Source organism: Lissotriton vulgaris, chromosome 3_2 (genome assembly GCF_964263255.1).
Source record: "Lissotriton vulgaris chromosome 3_2, aLisVul1.2, whole genome shotgun sequence".
Taxonomy (NCBI): domain Eukaryota; kingdom Metazoa; phylum Chordata; class Amphibia; order Caudata; family Salamandridae; genus Lissotriton; species Lissotriton vulgaris.
This window is the reverse complement of record NC_141690.1, coordinates 281,946,032-281,966,800: the sequence shown is the minus strand read 5'-3', so window position 1 is coordinate 281,966,800 and position 20,769 is coordinate 281,946,032. Positions and strand designations below refer to the sequence as shown.

At 46.1% G+C, this 20,769-nt stretch overlaps 1 protein-coding gene across 1 annotated transcript in view; it reads left to right on the top strand.

Moving 5' to 3' along the window:
- LOC147725692 (uncharacterized) overlaps positions 1-20,769 on the top strand; it is a 121,821-nt gene that overhangs the window by 87,363 nt on the left and 13,689 nt on the right. The window contains exon 3 of the mRNA XM_086964576.1: positions 83-828. Within this exon, the coding sequence (XP_086820702.1) occupies positions 83-798 (716 nt within the window). The 3' untranslated portion in view covers positions 799-828. The remainder of the gene's footprint in view (positions 1-82; positions 829-20,769) is intronic.

Sequence of the window (20,769 nt, the reverse complement as noted above, 5' to 3'; positions counted from 1 at the left end):
CAATCCTGAGAGGCCTTCTGCTCATTCTATGTGTGCTGAGGACACATCTCAGGTGCAAATAACTCTCTCTGTTGCTTTTCAGGTCTTACCTTCTTTACCGTGGACAGTCAGGGCATCTGCAGGGCGGGCGACCCTCCATATTATGGCTACAATTACGGTGCCAACGCTCGTGTTGTGGGGACGCTGAGCGGTGTAAGCCATGTGCTCTTCATCCCATGGGGTGATCTGTATGTGGTTCGTGGTTCTACGCTCTACACGGGTCCCATGCCTTCAAATCCACAAGAGGACTGGTTCCAAGGTCCTGGAAGGCGCGTAGGGATGGCAGAATGGGGTGGATTCCAGCGCCTTTTCTTCGACCCGAAAGGAGTACTTTATGCTGTCACTAATGCGGGAGATCTCTACGCAGGCTATGCGCCATCGTTTGACAGCGAGGCTTGGATGGGCTCAGGAGGTAAACGAGTTGGTCAAGGCGGTTGGGATCAATTGTCCGCCCTCTTCTTCGGCCCCGATGGGATGCTGTACGCAGTGACTGCGGACGATAGGTTTGTAAAAGGAAGTCCTCCAACGAGTGTAAATGATGCCTGGATTGATAGAACCGAGGCCATCGGAGCAGGTGGATGGAGAGAGTTGAGCCGGTTCATGTCCATTACTGCCGACGGCACCCTATGGTGCGTCTCCAAAGCAGAAGGGAAGGTCTTCCGGGGCCTCCCGCCAAAGTGGGGCGACGACTGGGGTGCAAGAGCCACATATGTGGGTATTCATTACTTCTTCAAATGCATGGCCTTCACAACTCTGTGACGAGAGGAACAGCCCTCCGCCCTTGTATATGTAAGTATGACGTCTTGTCCTCGCCCATGTAAATGTATATTGATACTTGTATATCGCACTGCTCACCCGCAAGGGTCTCAAGGCACTTGTACGAATACCGCTGTGGAACCCATCCTGGCTTTCCCTGTGAGGTTTCCACTCCTGGGCACCCCCAAGGTGGAGGCCAGGCATCCTTAGCGTTGTGGGGGCCATTGTGGAGATTAAGCAAGCTATTGCCCAGAGTTGCAGAGTGGGACTCCATGATTGGAATAGGCACCGAGGTGAGAAATCAGGTCCGTGGAATTTTGAGCTCAAGACCCGCCAAGGCGGGGAATTGAACCTTGGTCCCGGGCTAGACAGGGTCTGCCGCTCTAACCATTGAGCCACACTTCTTTCCACAAAACCTCTTAGCTCAGCTGTGCCTCTGAACTGTTCTGTCGTCTTTCCTACAGGGAGCTTTCAAAATGCACCGATGCTGACGTCAGAGTAGCCAACACACTCCATCCATCCTGGGTTCTGACGCATCCTCTTTTCCTCCTTATGAGTGACAAGTCTCCTTTTCAGAAGCCCCCTTCAGACCGCTAATGGCAGCCGATTGGGAATAGGTTGAGATGTTGGCAGGGGTGCCAGGCCTTGGGGAACAGTTTCTCATACAAGGCAAAAGCAGTACGTCATTAAAACCGCACTCGCCACAGTCTTTATGTTTTGATTTTCAGAAATAAAACAGCAAAGCAGGATTTACTTTTGAAACACTAGACATGGATGTCCTGGAAGAGTTGGGGGTATCCTGTTTGCGACCACTAAGTCTTGAATTACACACATTTAAGGACCAATGAAGGGTGGGCGTCCGTCCCTAAGTGACTGATGCAAAAAGAACAAATGGTGGACAAAATGTTAAAGAAAGCCAAACATTCCCCCCTGTTACAGCGACCTGGGCTGAAATCCAACGTTTTTTTGCTCCACATCCTATTGCATTTTAAACCAGCCATATGCAAATCAGTCTTGACCCTGCTCCCTATGGGAACAGTCCAACGGGAGGGTTTTGAGTCAGTAGGAAGGGGTGGCACTCCGCTATATTTGCGTATTTCTGAAGGGAAAGCACAAGTGCAGACAGTGCTAACCAGGTAGGGGAGACCCCTGTAACACCTATATGTATCGTATTGTATTCTTATATAGCGCTACTATCACCCTATGGGCATCTTGGCGCTCAAACAGGAAGTGGCGGTTATACCTGCAGTTCCAGATTGAAGCAGATTGAAGCAGAGAAACTAGCCCCTCGGGAACAATAGGGTCTACAAACCCTTTCTCAATTCTGACAAGCAGTTGGCTACCCTAAGACACTGTGGCAGCCCGTTCCATAATTGTGCAGCTGCCACGCTAAAAGCCCTGCCCCCCATTCGGGACCGTTTAAATCTGGGGACCGTGATTAGGCCAGTGTTAGCAGACCGTAACTGTCTAGGGGGTTCATACAAATTGAATTTGTCCTGTAAGGGTGAAGGTGAGGTTCCGTGACGATTTGAACCCGTGTTTTCAAGTTTGTCGGAAATACATAATATTGGTATCAGCGAACTGCAAATGATCCATTTAGTATATCCTGGATTTTTCGCTACGCTACGAGCAAGAGCACTCCTTTTTATAAACACATTTCTGATCTACCCACGGCATCCATCTTAGATCATAGCCGCCATTTTGTGTTTCTTGCCCTCACATACGCAATAGCCTCTGATCACCTCATTTCGATTAAGGACACGTAACCTTAGCCGGAGATTTACCTCTTTCATGACACGTACACCTTAAACCAGATCACGCTGTAGCTGCATGACTCGACAAAGGCTACCTCCTCTGCCCGAGGCCAGTCCTGCCAAACTGGTCTTCGTGTCCATTGTCCTGATCATGATTAGGCAGCCGAAGCCGGTAGCCTTGCCCATTTACAACCTACAAACATCCCTTATCCCACTTTTCTATCTTCCACACCTGGCTCTGTTTCTTTCTTTCTGAATCTTTATTAGGGGGAGGTAACGAACTTTACGATGAGGCGGTCCGGGTCCTGAATACAATATTGACAGGGAATTGTGACAAACTAGTGGGAACCCCTCACTTCGCAATGTTTGGCCTCAGATATCATCGACGGTTCCTGTGTAACGCCAAATATTTATTGTTTTAGACACAAAGGTTTTGAGAATGTATTACATGTAAAGAATTCGCCCCCAGCTTAAAATTTAGTATATAAGGAGCAACCCGCTTTGTACAAATTGAACAGGCTCCTGGTTACTGCCCGTGTGTAGTATCTGTGACTTCTGTGTCCCTGCAGTAATAAACCTTTGGTCTTTGACGCCACCATCGAGAAGCCCGTGTTTCTGTTCATTTGTGCACCAAGGCAGGTGGAACTCCGGGGTCTTTGGGTGTTGTTCCCTGACACCTCTGGACGGAACCAAAAAGTCCAGAACTCCAATTGGCGCCCAACGTGGGGCGACGTCATTCGGTACCGGTCCAAAAGCCTGAAGAGTTTGAGAGGCTTCGTGTGAAGATTCCTGAGGGAGGCGCCCCACTTCATCGATCCCGGCATATCGCAAAAGTGGCCCGAAGTTCTCTTCCACGAGGGTTTCCCGTTCAGGACGGCTGCAGTGGGCCGTTGCCTTGACCGTCGCCCTGTCTTGGACCCGAGGTGCAGTCCTTAGTACGGCGAAACGTGACGGGTTTCTCCTTGGTGACGTCTTCAGTGACTCAGTTAAGTATTTAGTGATAGCTAGCTGGTTACTTTTGTGAGGATTGTTAAAATCCTTGATCGGTTCTTGGTTTGGTTTTGTCAGATTATCGCTGGTTGTTCTAGTTACGATAATCTATTTGGTTTAGTTTGGGTATCGATACATCAGTTCGTTTTTGGTAGGCCTAAGTTCTTGGTTCGAGTGCACTTATTTGTTTCGTGTTTGTTTGTTTTGTGTTCCGGACTGAAAATGGTAAGTCGGAAAATGTTGTCTTGTTTTGGTTGCAACCGTGACTCACGATTGGAGGACTCTTGTCTGGTTCCTCCGATTGGGACTCCCCTATATGATTTATATTGTAAGCATGGCGTGGGTCCTATATCTTACAATGAGGTATGGGTCCGTTATTGTAAGAAGGATGGTGTCCTTAGTTGGCCACTGCATGGTAGTTTTGAACCCGAGATTCTCGACAACTTAGAAGCGAAATTGTTCAAGAAGAAAGCCCGGCCGGCAATGTTTGATTCTTTCCGTTACTGGCGAAAAGAATCCAAACAGAGAGAAATGAAAAGGTTGAAGAAAGAACAGAAAGAACAAGAAGAGTTAACTCTAGAGCAAGCGGCTAAGCAGTTGCAGGCTAACGAGTGTGAGAAGGCCATAGATGTGGCCATTAGAGAGCATAATCTAGCGATTGACAAGTGCTATCCTGCCTTGCCATCGAAAATGGCTAAGATACTGGAGGATTCCGAAAACGATCCTCTGCTATCTTATCTGTTAAGGTCACCTCCACCGTATGCACAAGGTGCTACGGCTCCACTTGTCCCGAATGTTCAATTGCCGGTTGCTGGACAACCTGGTGTTCCTGCTCCTGTCCCTCAGAATCAAGTTCCTGTACCTCCTGTACCTCCTGTGATGAATGTGAATGTTCCTACAGCTCCTCCTCTTCCTGCACTGCCAGCTTCCATACCTACCTCTGTACCTACTGCTCCAGAAACTATTTTCCTCGATACTCCTACTGTTCCGTTATCTATTCCTACCTCTACTGCGTTCTCTACGTCTGCGAGTGTGCTAACTCCACTTTCTGTTCGTCGAAGAATCACTGATTCTGTTACTAATATGCTGTCTCCTTTATATAAAACTTTAATTAAGACTCCTACTCCTGACTCTGTTCAGAGACGTAGTCAGCTTCCAAGTTCTGAGGAACGGGGAATTTTAGATTCCACGGCTCTCAGATGGATTTCGAAGAGTAGAAGATATAGTACGAGAGATGTACTAGACACATTTATGCAGTGGGGGGAACCAACGCAACGGTACGTCTTTGATGAGATGTGCTCGTTGTTACGTGAAGAAATAGAAGAAGATGATGTCGAATCAGATTTGGAAGATTTAAATAAAGTTCAGAGAGAGTTCGCTGCTGGAATGATAGTGGGTGAGAATATAAAGGAAGCGATGGAACTTATTTTAAGTTTTAGGAATGATCCATCTCTTCGTTCACCGAGAGACTTAGAAAAAGGTAAAGTGAAGCTAAGTCGCCAATATCCTATGAGGGAGGTTCCTCCAATCTGGCGCGAAGCAATACAACGTGATGATAATGCAGGAATTGCAGCTGCTCCAGCACAGTTCCAACGAGTGTGGATACACATTCCATGGAAACGAGCTGAAGTGTTAGCGGTGAAACAGGCCTTGCCAGATCCACGTAAAAATCCAGCTGGCTATTACAAGGAATTAACACAGACAGTTGAGGCTTGTATAATGAACTTAGCCGACATCGATATGTTGTTTGGTAATGTAGTTCCGCAACCAGTGTGGGCTAAAATTCGTAGAGAGGATCATCAAGCTGCCTTAGGTGGTGATTGGGCAGCTATCACTGCAGCAGATGGTCAGCAAATAGGTGGTGCAAAACCCGAACCTCTAATTGCTAATCTTCCAGGTAGAATAATTGAGCTAATGAAGACTTTGATGCCAGCATTGCGTGTAAATTGGGACAAGCTATCAGCATGCAGGCAAAAGAAAGACGGAAGTGTCTCCGACTTCTTCACGAGGTTTGAAGAGACTTTTGTAGATCATAGTGGTCAGGACATGAGTACAGAAGGAGGGCAAAGACTGTTTGTAGATAAATTTGTGCATAATTTGTTACCAGAATTATGCAATAAATTAAAGGATTCAGAAAGTGCGTGGGCTGTATCTACAACAGCGCAAATACTTGCGACTGCACAGTACTACGAAAATAGGGATAAAGAGGAAAAGGAAAAATCAGAGAAGAAAACGAAAGATTTAAAAACTAAAGTTCTTTTGCAGCAGGCGTATCCGCCTCGCACGAATCAGACTAATACGCAGCAAGGTTCGTACCAAAGGACAGATTATGGTTCATCAAGACCTCAATATCAGTGGAATCAGTGTGCGTACTGTAAGAAAGAGGGTCACTATAAAAATGAATGTCCGATCTTAGCGCAAAATAATGCAGCAGCAGCTCAGAGAGGTCGTGGTGGTTTTGTACAGAATTCTAGAGGACGAGGACGAGGTGCTATGCCTCCACAAACGAATGATCGTCCCACCAATCACTTCGATCAACGAAATGGACAATCTGCTCAGCAAAATAGATCTCAACAGTATCTTGTTGAGGACTATAATGAAGCAGATGAGGGTTTTCAGCAAAATGGGTACTAGGACAGCCATGGACAGAGAGAGGGAGTAGTATCAGTTCCAGTGGATCAGAGTGGGCCTTATGTCGCAGTAGCAACATCAGGTGTAGTCGAACCGTTTCTGTTGGATACTGGTGCCGCAAAAAGTTCTATCATTCATGCGAAACTCCCTGGCGCACCTTTGTCCGGCTCAACAAATGTTTCCGTAGGTTTTTCAGGCGCCCCTGTTTACAACCCGATATCTGGTCCTTTGTCTATTTCTGTTGGACCGTGCCAATTGAAAGCACCCCTGATTTTGACGACAGGTTGTAATGAAAATCTGCTTGGCTTAGATTTGTTAAAACGACTATATGCGACATTGTACTGTTCTCCGGAAGGAGTACAACTTACATTGGGTAAAAATATCACCTCTCCGATGTACTTGTCAATGGATGCACTCCCGCCAGAGCTACGTTCACTCCCTGATTCTCTTTGGGCGACTGGTCCTAATGATGTAGGTCTCCTAGAAATTCCACCGTATGTGGTAACTTTGAAAGCGAATGTAAAATTTCCAAGAATTCCCCAATATAAAATATCGAGTGAAGGTGAGCGTGCACTTTTATTGATTGTGCAAGATTTGATTAAGAAAGGTGTGGTTGAAGAAACTAGAGGAAATGTCTGTAATAGTCCTGTATTGCCGATTCTGAAACGAACTGATCCTACAAAACCTCCAGTGTACAGGTTTGTCATAGACCTTAGAGAAGTTAATAAGATTGTAGTCCCACAGTTTCCTGTAGTGCCAGATATTACTGCCTTGTTAACATTGATTCCTGCCACAGCTACATGGTTCTCAGTTATTGACCTAAAGAATGCCTTTTTCAGCATTCCGATAGCCGAAGAAAGTAGAGATATTTTCGGCTTCTGTCTAGGAGGTCGCAGTTTCAGATTTAAACGAGCTCCACAAGGCTATTGTGAAAGTCCATCCATTTACAGTCAAGCGTTAAAAAGCCAGTTAGATTCTTTTGTCCTTCCTCAAGGTTCTGCCCTAGTACAGTATGTAGACGATCTTTTAGTGGCTGCCGATGACAAGGAAACTTGCAAAGCAGCTACAATTTCGTTATTGCATCATTTGTCTAATTTGAATCACAAGGTGTCTCCTTCCAAAATGCAATATTGTTGCCAAGAAGTGACCTACCTAGGTCATCTCTTGTCAAAGGAGGGAAGGAAGTTGACCCCAGAGAGAATAAAAGCAATCACACAGATGAGTGTTCCACGCACACAGAGAGAGGTACGTGCCTTCCTAGGTATTACCTCTTACTGTAGGCAGTGGATTCCAAATTTTTCTCTTTTAGCGAAACCGTTGGTAGCTTTGACTGGGAAAAATGTTCCGAGTCCGGTGCCATGGTCTGATGAATGTCAAGAGAGTTTTACTGAATTACGAAAAGCATTGTGTTCAGCTCCTGTATTGGGTACACCTGATTACAGTAAACCGTTCACGCTCTACGTTCACGAGAGAGAAGGTTGCGCGTTGAGTGTTCTGACACAGAAGTTTGGTGATAAACAACGCCCTTGTGCGTATTTCTCATCAACATTAGATCCGGTAGCCAGAGCGTTGCCTAGTTGTTTGAGAGCTACAGCGGCAGCTGCAGCTTCCATCCGACAATCTGCTGGTTTGGTGATGAACAATATGCTAGTGGTCATGGTTCCTCATGCAGTGGATACACTCATGAACCGAACAAAGACTCAACACCTTACTAGTGCGAGATTATCTGGTTACGAGCTGACATTACTAGCGAGTCATATTCAGATCAAAAGATGCAATGTATTGAATCCAGCAACATTGTTGCCGACTGATCAAGAGTCGAGTGATTCCGAGCCACATGATTGCTATTTCAAAACGGAGGAAGAGACAAAAGGACGCATTGATTTAAAAGATACTCCGCTATCAGATCCGGATGGTACGCTGTATGTGGACGGGTCATGTTTTAAATTGGAGAATGGTGATGTGACTGCTGCTTACGCAGTAACGACTTTGAAGACGATTGTGGAGACTGCAAGAGTGAGTCAGAATTCTGCCCAAGCTGCAAAATTGATAGCTCTAACGAGAGCGTGTGTTTTAGCCGAGGGAAAGAGAGTGAATGTGTTTACAGATAGTCAGTACGCATTTGGCGTGGCCCATAGTTTTGGCCGGTTGTGGAGAGAAAGGGGTTTTATTACGTCCCATGGGACTAAGATCCAACATGGTCAGCTAGTTAACGACTTGTTGGAATCTCTAACCTTGCCGACTGAAGTTGCGATTGTGAAGTGCAGTGCTCATAAAGCAATCACGGATGATGTTGGTCGAGGGAATGCTTTTGCTGACGAAATTGCTAAACAGACAGCTAGAGACACGATGAGCAGAATGTATGTTGCTACGTCTGCAAGATGGATTGCTGAGTCTGGAATGTGTGAGGATACTATGGAAAGTGTGAAAGAAATTCAGAAAGAAGCAACTGAGGAAGAGAAACGTGTATGGAGAGAAAGTACGGGCAAATTGGACTCGAATGGATGTTGGATTGATTTGACAGAACAGCAGCGTTGGATGTTGCCTGATGCGTATGTGCTTGCAGTAGTGACAATGGCGCATGGAGTAGCGCATATAAGTTCTAAAGGGATATGTAAGATGTTAGCTCCGGTCTGGAAGAATGAGGGAATCAGTAAGTGTGCAGAGAGAGTGGTGAAAAATTGTATGGTATGTTTGATGCATAATCCTGGCAAGGGAACTCCAACTCCAGCTGGTCATTTCGCTCCTCCTTCCTGCCCCTTTGAAGTGATTCAGTTAGACTTCATTCACATGGAGCGCTGCAATAATTTGAAGTATGTCCTGGTGGTAGTTTGTGCTTTTTCCAGGTGGATAGAAGCATACCCACTAAAGGACAACACTGCCCTATCTACTGCCAAAATTCTTCTCAAAGAATTTTTCCCTAGATTTGGAATGCCACGGATTGTATGGTCAGATAACGGAAGTGAGTTTATAGGGAAAGTTATGCAGAGTGTGTGTGCCGGCCTAGGATTGAAACAGAAATTTCACAGTGCAAACCATCCCCAGTCTGCTGGTTTAGTGGAGGGTTACAATGGCACTCTCAAGCTGAAAATAGCCAAAATACAAGCATCCACAGGTTTAGCCTGGCCAGACGCACTTCCTTTGGCCTTGTTATCAACGAGAGCAACAGTACATTCTAGAATAGGGCTTAGTCCCTACGAGATAGTCTTTGGTCGCCCGGCAAATATCTGGGGTGTACCAAGGCCTAAAGAATTTTGCTCCATAGAATACCCTATGTTGATAGACTACCTTTACGACTTGACTGCTAAATTGAGTCTTATTCATCAACAGGTTTTCGATGCTTTGCCAAAACCTCCGGAGAGTCCAGGGCATCAGCTGAAACCAGGAGATCTGGTTGTCATCAAGAACTTCGCGAGGACGAAGAACCTTCAACCGAGATTTGTGGGGCCTTTTGAGATCTTACTGGCAACGAGGACAGCAGTTCGTGTAGCTGGCCGTAAGCACTGGATACACGCCTCTCATGTTAAGCGTGTTCCTTTGCCGCTCCCTTACGACGACTGGGTGAAAAAGGGAATTGGTGCCTCCGAATCTGAAAACACACCGAAGTTCATCTCTTTCAGCGATGCCGAATTGATTACTGACACTTCAAAATCCGACTCTCCTTCTGAAAAGACTCCTTTGAACACTGAACATTTGTCTCCAGCATCAGAAGAAACTTTGCTATCTGCGAACTTAAACTCTGCAACAGCTGCCAGTGATACACTATTTTCTGATCAGACAGTACCAGCAAAGCAGAGATACAACCTAAGAAGCCGTAAAATGGACAAATAAAGCAGGCAACTGCATATTGTGATTTTGATATATGTTGAACTTTTGCCTTCAGCCAGGAAGTTTGCTATTGTTTATTGTTTTTAAAATTGCCTTGCCGTCTGGGTAGCCGTAGGGTCGTGGCTGTGTGCCTAGTTTGAATTTGCAGGGGTCTGACACAAGGTCGATCTTTCTGTTGGTTCTGGGAACTCCCAGGGCTGATAGAGGCATTTTCATCTACGTACACATCATCAGTGGTCGCGAGCGGATTGTAGAAGATGGAGCTTCCTGCGCTGCAACGAGAAAATGTGATTCATGTTTGCAGAAACAGACTTAATAGAATTCTTCATAGCAAATGCTTTTTGATGCAATGTGCCATTACATTTTTGATTGTTTTAGCAACATTGGTGGGTGGAATCGTCTTTAGTATAAATTTGATTTTTGTGCCAGTTACTACAGTACCTCCCCTTGATCCTGCTATTTCTACTGTTTCTTCTATACACTCTTTTCACTCGTTTCCGGAACATGAGCAAGCCAGACGCTCAGAGTTCACCAACAACACATTTGTACAGCTCTTGCACCAACACCAACTGGTAGTTAACACTACAAACTGCTGGGTGTGTGGTTTGATACCCCACACTATGGATAAAGGTATTCCCTATCTGGTTTTGCCTTACAGCTATAATGGATCATTTCAGGCCTTCCAAACCAGCTTTGCCTATGCCCTTGAAACCTATCCTCCACGTCCACCGCGTTCCACTAAATATAACTCTGCCAACAAAGCCTTAGTACAGGGAATTATTGACATGGTCAAGGACGTCAATAATACTCCATCTTATCCTAGAGACGAATTGTGAGTATATTTAAGTTGGAATACTTCAGAGTATCGCCTTAGTTTAGGAGAAAGCAAGCGAAAAAGCTCAACTCCAATCTGGGTCGTACCTCACCGAGGTCAGGTCTGTTTGCAAGGTAATGGGAGAAATCCGAGAGCTCAGCTAGGGAGGAGTGAGTGCGTAGAGACTTACGTGTTTCCGGCTAACTCTTCCCCTGCCTTTCTTACTGCTAGGGGTACCTACTTCATTTGTCGAGACAGAGCTTATACATGGTTGCCTGCCGACTTTTCAGGATCATGTTACATTGCTCGATTGTTGCCTCCGACATACACTGCTTCATCTGATTACCACAGAACCAGAATAGCGAGAGGTGTCTTCAGCAAGGAAGATACCGCTGGTCAGGAAGCTGGAGACTTCTTCAAAGGCTTCCTTCCGTTCTGGGGGCCTATGGCCAATAGTAGAAACATACGTCAGCTAACACGGGTAGTTGAATCTACTATCACCGAAACTGCTGGTGCCCTTAGCAATCTGACAGCTGAGCTTCAGGCGGATAGGCTCATGGCGTTGCAGAACCGTATGGTTCTAGACGTTATACTTGCAGATAGAGGTGGGGTATGCAGAATGATCCAATCGAGCTGCTGTGTCTTTATTCCTAATAATGCTCCAACAGTCTATGAGGCGATCTCTAAGTTGCACAAGATTTCAGACTCCATACATGTAGATAAGGGAAACTGGTCCTTCATGGAGTGGTTTTGGACTCTGATCTCAGCGTGGGGATGGAAGGTTCTAATGGTCATTGGTGTCATCTTAGTATTCCTATTCTCATGTTGTCTGATTATCCAGTGTGGTCCTGCTCTGTGTAGTCTTTGTGCTGCAACTTGTCTCAGAAAACCACCTGCGTTTGGAGAAAAGACACGAGAAAGGATGATGGTACAACAGCATGTCACTGACCTGATGAGCATAGAACTAGATTCTGACATAGACTGAGTAATTGCCTATGTAAGGGCAAAAGGAGGGTCTGAGGTTCCGTGACGATTTGAACCCGTGTTTTCAAGTTTGTCGGAAATACATAATATTGGTATCAGCGAACCGCAAATGATCCATTTAGTATATCCTGGTGTTTTCGCTACGCTACGAGCAAGAGCACTCCTTTTTATAAACACATTTCTGATCTACCCACGGCATCCATCTTAGATCATAGCCGCCATTTTGTGTTTCTTGCCCTCACATACGCAATAGCCTCTGATCACCTCATTTCGATTAAGGACACGTAACCTTAGCCGGAGATTCACCTCTTTCATGACACGTACACCTTAAACCAGATCACGCTGTAGCTGCATGACTCGACAAAGGCTACCTCCTCTGCCCGAGGCCAGTCCTGCCAAACTGGTCTTCGTGTCCATTGTCCTGATCATGATTAGGCGGCCGAAGCCGGTAGCCTTGCCCATTTACAACCTACAAACATCCCTTATCCCACTTTTCTATCTTCCACACCTGGCTCTGTTTCTTTCTTTCTGAATCTTTATTAGGGGGAGGTAACGAACTTTACGATGAGGCGGTCCGGGTCCTGAATACAATATTGACAGGGAATTGTGACAAACTAGTGGGAACCCCTCACTTCGCAATGTTTGGCCTCAGATATCATCGACGGTTCCTGTGTAACGCCAAATATTTATTGTTTTAGACACAAAGGTTTTGAGAATGTATTACATGTAAAGAATTCGCCCCCAGCTTAAAATTTAGTATATAAGGAGCAACCCGCTTTGTACAAATTGAACAGGCTCCTGGTTACTGCCCGTGTGTAGTATCTGTGACTTCTGTGTCCCTGCAGTAATAAACCTTTGGTCTTTGACGCCACCATCGAGAAGCCCGTGTTTCTGTTCATTTGTGCACCAAGGCAGGTGGAACTCCGGGGTCTTTGGGTGTTGTTCCCTGACACCTCTGGACGGAACCAAAAAGTCCAGAACTCCAATGGTCCCTGTCCATGAGCCGCCCTACAGACGATGCACAGTCATTTAAAGCTGACCCGTTCTTTTATTGGTAGCCAATGGAGGTCTCTCAATGCCAATGATGTTGAGGAGCTCCATGGTCTGTTCAAAGCCACCTTAGCTGCTGCCGACTGCACCCTTTGGAGCCCTTGAAAGATGTACTGAGGGGCCCCCAGGGACAGGGCATTGCAGTAATCCAGCCTGCTTAGCACTAGACTCCTCACTACCAGGGCTCAAGAATCGGCTGGTAGTAACGGGAGGAGCTTTCTCAGCATGCGGATTAGCTTAAAGCCAGCTTGGATGGTTTTGTTGGCCTGTGACACCATTTGAAGATTGGCATCCATTTGCACTCCCAGGTTTCGTACTGTATTAGTCATATTCAGAGAGTCTTCTTCTGGAGAGAGCCTAAAGTCTGTCATGGGGTGCTTTAAAATTTTTGAGGCTGAGCAATACATCACCTCCGTTTTCCCTCCATTCAGTTGTAGCGAGTTAGCCCTGAGCCGGCCCGCACTTTTCCGCATACACTCCTGGAAGGCCTCTAGAGAGGTCTCCTGCTTGCCCTCCAAGGAAAAAATCAATTGGGTATCATCCGCGTAATTTATGACGCTGATGACAGATATAATGATGGACAGCAGGGGTTTCAGGTACACATTAAATAAAATGGAACTAACTGAAGACCCCTGTGGGACTCCGTGAAGGACAGGAGAAGCCTCTGATGAAAACTGGCCTAGAGTCACTGTCTGTTGGCGGTCCAGGAGGGCGGACCGTAACCACTCAAAGGCTCTTCCTCTCACTCCGTTGTTCCACAGTCTTTGTAGCAGCACGGCATGACTCACGGTATCGAAAGCCGCCAACATATCCACAAGAACAAGGATCGACGCATCCCCTCTGTCGGCACGCAATCAAAGATTGTCCATCACTGTGGTCAATGCCGTTTCAGTACAAGCGTGTAGGATAACTCCTACAACCAAGTCGTACAGCCGAATCCTGAACACACGTACATTGTGTACAAATAAGGCCAATTGGAAAATCAATTTGAATAAAGTTTGCAGAAGAGTCACACAGGAAGGATATTGATGCGAGCCACGACTTAAACTTCACTGCAATAATTAGGGGAGAGGAGTTGGTTTAACGGCTAGGGCACTCGACCTCGGACCTGGAGATCTGGGTTCGAGTCTCGGTAACGACCCCAAAACCTCCTGTGATTCTGGGCAAATCACTTAATCTCCCCGTGCCTAAAAAAATGAAAGTGTGTCCTCATGTAACGTAACTGGAAAAATATGTAAAGCGCTCTGATACCTGATTCGGTTCGGGTCTAGTTCGCGCTATATAAAACTCTGCCCCAAAAAAAAAAAAATAATAATAATTGAAATCATACAAAATCTGACACACACCTGCGTCTTTCCCCCTGACTTCCACTTTTCGAACACAATCAGAACAGAATGGACGTGTGCCAGGCGAATCCACTACACCACACCTGAATCATCTCCACTCCCTCTTGATTGTAGATCGTTGACTGCAGGACACACACCCGTGTCCCCACCCGTGGCTTGCTTTGATCCTAACCCGATTGGACAAGTTAATGATTATCCATACACTTGGGTACGTTATTACTCACCTTGCGATTCTGACCTGCCGGGTTGGAATTATCACCGGCATCTCGAGTATACTGCTCCGTTCACCAGGATTACAGATTACCAGTCGCTATTTCAACACTGCAGAGTATTCCACACTCCATTTTCCAGCTGGTCTTGAATTATCACCGGCTCCAGGCCATGAAGAAGTCGTGGGAGTATCCTCCTAGACAAAACACTTGTTGGCTGGTTGTGTTTTTGCTGGTTGCTTTTCTACGTGGTCTGAATTAAAGAAACAGGAAAGACTCTTCTGTGAACTTTATTCAGATTGATTTTCCAATAGACTTACGTTATTTTGACCTTATTTGTACACACTTCCATGAGAAGTGACGCAGGGTCTTCACTGAATCCCACTGTTTTACCTACTTATATTCCACTCCTTTGGCCAGGCTTCTAAATCTTTTGGTTTTTCAATAATATCGTATGCTGATACCCAAATCGCAGTCTCGCGGTCAAGTGATCTCGATCATACCGCAGCCAGATTCCAAGACCGCATGCGGCACATATGCAACTGTATGTTTAGTGCAAAGGAAATGGGCCCCCTGTAATCAATGAAAATTTCCTAGGACAGGGAAAATAGCAATTGTCAATCAAAATCACCAGGGAAAAATAAGGTCAAATAAGGATAGAAGGAAGACCTAAGATAAAAGAACTGATCAAGAAACAACTTAATGTACCATTTGAATATATGAACACGTCTTTCTATTCTTTTCAAAAATATTTAAAAAGGTGGCTAAAAAATGTCAGACAATACATAGGACATAAAGACAGTAACAATTCCTTGTGTATGACACCAGTGACAGTTTTTTGTATCAATGATTATTTCTGGGACTTTTGATACCTATTGGTAGTTTTTCCAACTTTCTAAAACATTTACAAGTCTGGGTAACAAAACATAGAAAGAATATATGTCAGTTTTTAGCCACACTGAAACATAAACAATTAAATCATTAATCCACAATCAGAAACAAAAAATGTGGTGAAGGTTCGTGGAGTTCTTAAAACACGTTTCGGCACGCGTGCCGCCTTCATCGGGAAACCTCATTAAAATATTATCTACAAAATGAAATACAAGGTACATTAAGTAAAACCAACTCTCAGAAAATAGCAGTCTCGGGAGCAGACATGAGGGATGAGGTAGGTGGGGGACCCTCTTAACCAGAAAAGACACTGGTGCAGTGAACAGCTTGAGAGAAATTGTGAATATCAGATGTGATAAAGAATATGATGGATTGAAGAGTGCAGTGTGAAACCAAGGCTTTATTAGCATGCAAATGTCTTGTCCATCTAGTGGAAGATAGAAAGGTGTAGAGCATTATTACTGCTTGGGGCTGAATGACTCACCTGGAGACAGAAAGGCGCCAGGAGAAAGATGGCCTCAAGGCACTGCCTTAAGAGGCTATGCGTATGCAAGGTAATACTAGGAAAGACAATGGTGAAATAGTAAAAGTTAAAAACAGGTGAGAGGGAAAAGGAAAGAATGTCGGTAAGGACATCTTGAAGTCTCCAGTACCTACTCGTAAGCCAGAGATTTAATAATGTTGGGCCGAATCAGCGATTAGGCGACTGAACAGTGTTGGACATGATACTCGTCGGTCATTTAGTGTTTCCCTAAACATTTTCTTTTCCATTTGGGTTTTCCTGATTCTCTTGTGTGGCCTCCATGCTCTAGGCACTTTCCCACTGTAGATACAGTATGACAGTGCACGCGCCCTTGCAAACCATGTTGGGAAGTGGCACTGACATTGCAGACTGGTGTGCGTGCACTGGCATCTATCGTGATTGACTCATGAGCGGCCTGCCATTGCAGGCTGCTGTATGAGCGCACCCACACCTATGGTGCACGTGATTGCATGTGCAGCTTGCCATCGGAGGACTGTGCTTGCGCACAGACACCCGTATTAGTAAGCCCGTGTCCAGTCTGCCGCTGCAGACTCGAGTAGACGCACTTGCACCCATGTTGCTGAGGACTATGTGTTCAACCTGCTATCGCAGGTCTATGTGCACACTGGCGCACATACACCCAGGTAGTGCGATGTGTTTTTGCATTATCTGTGAGGCTTGCTCTTTCCATTGGGTAACATAAGAAATTGGTTGACATTACTTTGGCTGCATTAGTGGATCGCAGAGGAGCAGCCTCATGATGTTTCCTATCAATGGATTTGCCGGGCCAAACCCTTTCCAGTGGTAAAGGTGGTTTTGGCACAATTCACGTAGAAATGCCACTTGCAGAATACGGACATTTCAATGCACGAAGAGTCTTGTGTGCCGTGGTGGCTGGCTCCTGTGGACGCCAGGAGTCGGGGAGCACATCTGTGCATTCCCCAGTGACCGTGGTGTAGAAAACCCACCTCTCTATATAGTGCACCCCAATGGGGTACACTGTGCAGAGAGGTCAGAGACCCTTATTGGTTTACAGAGGGAAAGTAGATAATACTAGCGCTTTATTTTGTGGTAGTGTGGGCGAGCAGGTAGGCTTATCGGAGTTAGTGCTATGCATTTATTCTCACAGAGGCAATAAATGAAACACACACTCAAGAATGAAGTTGAGACAAGGGAGTTCTTAGGCCATTTGGCAAAGTGCTGGAGGGTCCCTAAGGTTTGTAGAGGCCTTGTAGGGGCAGGACGAGACAAGGCTCCGTGATTGAGTCTTTGGGCTGCAGGCAGGGTTTTGCGCCAAAATCCATTCCGGGATCTCTGTTCTCGGGGTCAGCTGCTCTTCTTTGTCCTTGATCTTCTTGTGTCCATCGAATCTGAATCCCGGTGCTCAGGGGTGCCACCTAAATACTAAATTTAGGGGTGTTAAAGGGAGTGACAGGTAGTGGCCATTGGGCTACCTACCTTTAGGCTGACTACACCCTCTAAATTCTCTGCACATGTGGGGAGTGAGCATGACCGTGACCTTGACCCTGATAGGCTATTTTCCCCATCTTCAAGATGGTGGAAAGTGAATGAGGAGTCCACATCGCCTGCCCCACATTAGAGGTGGTGCAGATTGACTGGAGACCCTCGTCCTCATCTAACTGATTTTCCCACCAGTCTTCAAGCCGAAAGTGGGGCAGGACGGAGGGGGGGGGGGGGGGTGTTTGCTCCATAACTCTCCTGCTAGCAACAGATGGCAGAGTTAAAAGGTGGCATCGCCTTTGAAGCTTCCCGCCCTGAAATGCTGTTCCTGCCTGGAGGAGGTGTGAGGCACCTTCGCCCAGGGCAGGCATTGCTTCTGGCCCGTGAGAGTAAAGGTTCTCACCCCATGGGTCCAGAAACATGTCTAGTAACAGCAGAGTGGTGCAGACCAGTCAGGAACACACTAGATGTCGGTAGGTTTCAGGGGACCCTTATAAAGGGGTCCTCTGGGTGCAATTATTAATAAATCTGACACTGGAATCAGTGCCGGTTTATTAAGATGAGATGTTTGGCACCAAACATCCCATAATACAGTGAAGCCATCGGGGAGCTGGGGAGCTCGTAATGATTGGTTTCCAGCCCATGCACACTCCATGGCTTCCCGTTTCACTTACAATATCGAAGAATCAACATGGATATTGCAGGGGCCTATCTGCTCATGCAGATATGTCCTCACAGGGGATATAGTGCACCCTGACAGAGGGGTGACTTGCCAATATCACATGCAGTGATGGGGGGCATGGCACACAGCCATGTCGACTCTTCGGTTTTGTCTGCACCAAGGCACACAGTCTGAAGTGACGGCATGCGTGGCCTTTGGATGGGACTCTAGGGAGGCACAATTTGTTCTGCTCCGCTTAGGGTCCCCCTTCAGTGCCAAAGCCCTAGGTACCAAGGGTACCATTTACAAGGGACTTACAAGAGGAACTGAAGTGACGCCAATTGGGAAACAAAAGGAACCGTTTAGGGAAGGAGCTCTGGCCCAGGCCCCCTGTGCCAGTCAAAATCACTGTATATGGGGCGAATTATCGCCCCAGAACCAACGGCACTGCTAGGTGCTGTCGCACAGTTTAATCTAAATTAACATTTTTATCTTCATTTTTTCTTTCATTTTTTCAGTCTTTCCAGTGTTTTTTCACATATTTCAATTTTGCGAGACTTCTGTATCATTCCACACATCAGACAACATGCCAATTTTCTCAGTTTTCTCATGTTCAGGTTTGTCCATCCAGACCTTATTCCCAAAACAAGTACAAACGCCAAGATCCATCAAAGGCAGAGTTTTATTAGACCAATGCATTTCGGGCCATTGCAGCCCTTTGTCAGGGATAACTGAAAATATTAAATAAACATACATTATCGTCAGGTACAATATTATGTAAGCTAGACAGTCAATGAACATGAATATCTTACGATTCTTATTGAAAACCGCACATTTGCTATATTCCTTGCCTTTGCACCAGTGCGGTGCAAATCAATCAGAGGTTTCTTTTATCAGTGTGTAATTTGACTGTCTAGCTTACATAATATTGTACCTGACGATAATGTATGTTTATTTAATATTTTCAGTTATCCCTGACGAAGGGCTGCAATGGCCCGAAATGCATTGGTCTAATAAAACTCTGCCTTTGATGGATCTTGGCGTTTGTACTTGTTTTGGGAATAAGGTCTGGATGGACAAACCTGAACATGAGAACTGAGAAAATTGGCATGCTGTCTGATGTGTGGAATGATACAGAAATCTCGCAAAATTGAAATATGTGAAAAAACACTGGAAAGACTGAAAAAATGAAAGAAAAAATGAAGATAAAAATGTTAATTTAGATTAAACTGTGCGACAGCACCCAGCAGTGCCGTTGGTTCTGGGGCGATAATTCGCCCCATATTCAGTGATGTAGTACTCAGGTGTCAAGAGGGCAAGGCACCATACCCAATGAGCACGCAATACCGGATGAATTTTGAGGACTAAAATGGACGTATACAAAGGAAAGATAGATAAAACTGGTGTGCATCCCCTACCCTTACAGTCCAGTCAAAATCACATCATTTTCCAGGCAAAAAGTGGGGGCCAACCATGTTCAAAAGAGGCACTTTGCTACACATGGGCATGCCACTAGAATGACAGACCTCTGCCATTTGGGGGCCGGATGTGATAGATTGGAGAGCGAGGTTTCGACACTTTGACACTCATTCTTCGGATGGCGGTGGGACCGCATCCGATGGTTCATCTGCTTCTGCGGTCTGAGTGACGCATTAGAATGCATGTGGTCGAAACAGCAGGTGGAGGAACAGTCTGATATTTTCCAATGGGCTCAAGGAGCCCGTCGGACCGTCAGAGGGTTAGTAACCCTTACAATAGGGACAATGTCCCTTTCCGCCTGTCTTTTCATAGTGGTTAGCCCGCCATGAAAAGGCAGGCGGAAAATGACTTTGGGGGCCCCTAGTGGGCTCGCCTGTCCCATTGGTCCTCCGCTATCAGGCTTGGGGGCACCATTGGTGCCTGCCTAAACATCCCTGCCCCATGTGGCAGGCACGGCATGGTGCCTACCATGTGGTGCAGGAATGTTTTTAAAGTGTGCATTTTCTATTGCTGTTTGTGCTTATTGTGGGTGTCCCTTTCACTGTTGCCTGTGGGCGCTGAGTCTTATCACGGGTGTAGTTCTCTGCTGTTGCTTGTAGGCGGTGAGTCCTATTGTGGGTTTCGATCTCAGCTGTTGCCTGTGGGTGGTGGGTCCTATTGTGGGTGTCCTTGTAAGTTGTTGCCTGTGGGCGGTAATTCTTATTGTGGGTGTCCGACTCGGTTGTTGCCCGCGGGCGGTGAGTCCTATTGTGGGTGTCGTCCTCAGCTATTGCCGGTGGGCGGTAAGTCCTTTTGTGGGTGTCCATCTTCGCTGTTACCTGTACGGGGTGAGTTTCTCCACAGGAGCCGTCTCTGCAGACATGCTCCATCTTGTATTTGTGGATTTGTAAAGCATGAACGTAGCTCCAAAGCAATGAGGCGCTGTGCAGTAAGGGGGACAGCACAGGGGGCAGGGAACAGAGGAGAGAGCATGCGCAGGTTTGAGAAGGATGAGGAAAGGGGGGGCACAGAGAATAGACCCGATAGCGCTCTCTAGTCAGCTGGGTCTTTAAAGGTCAACTCAACCGAGTGGCTTCAGAAAGGACGGCAAAAAAAAACATTTTGTTTGCAGCTGAAGCACATATTCTCCACCACAAACCCTAAGGTTGACTATCCTAGTTATGTGGAAACCTTCCTTCCTCGTGATGCGGGGAGGGCAGAGGGGTTTGCAGGCTCTTGAAACCAGTTTCTAGGGTCGGTTCCGTCCATTTTGCTTCTGTCTCAGTGTTGCTCCACAACAGTGAGCGTGCAGGCAGGTGTAGGTGAACATATGCATTTAGCATTGGTTTTCATATTTTTGGGATTCTCAACATC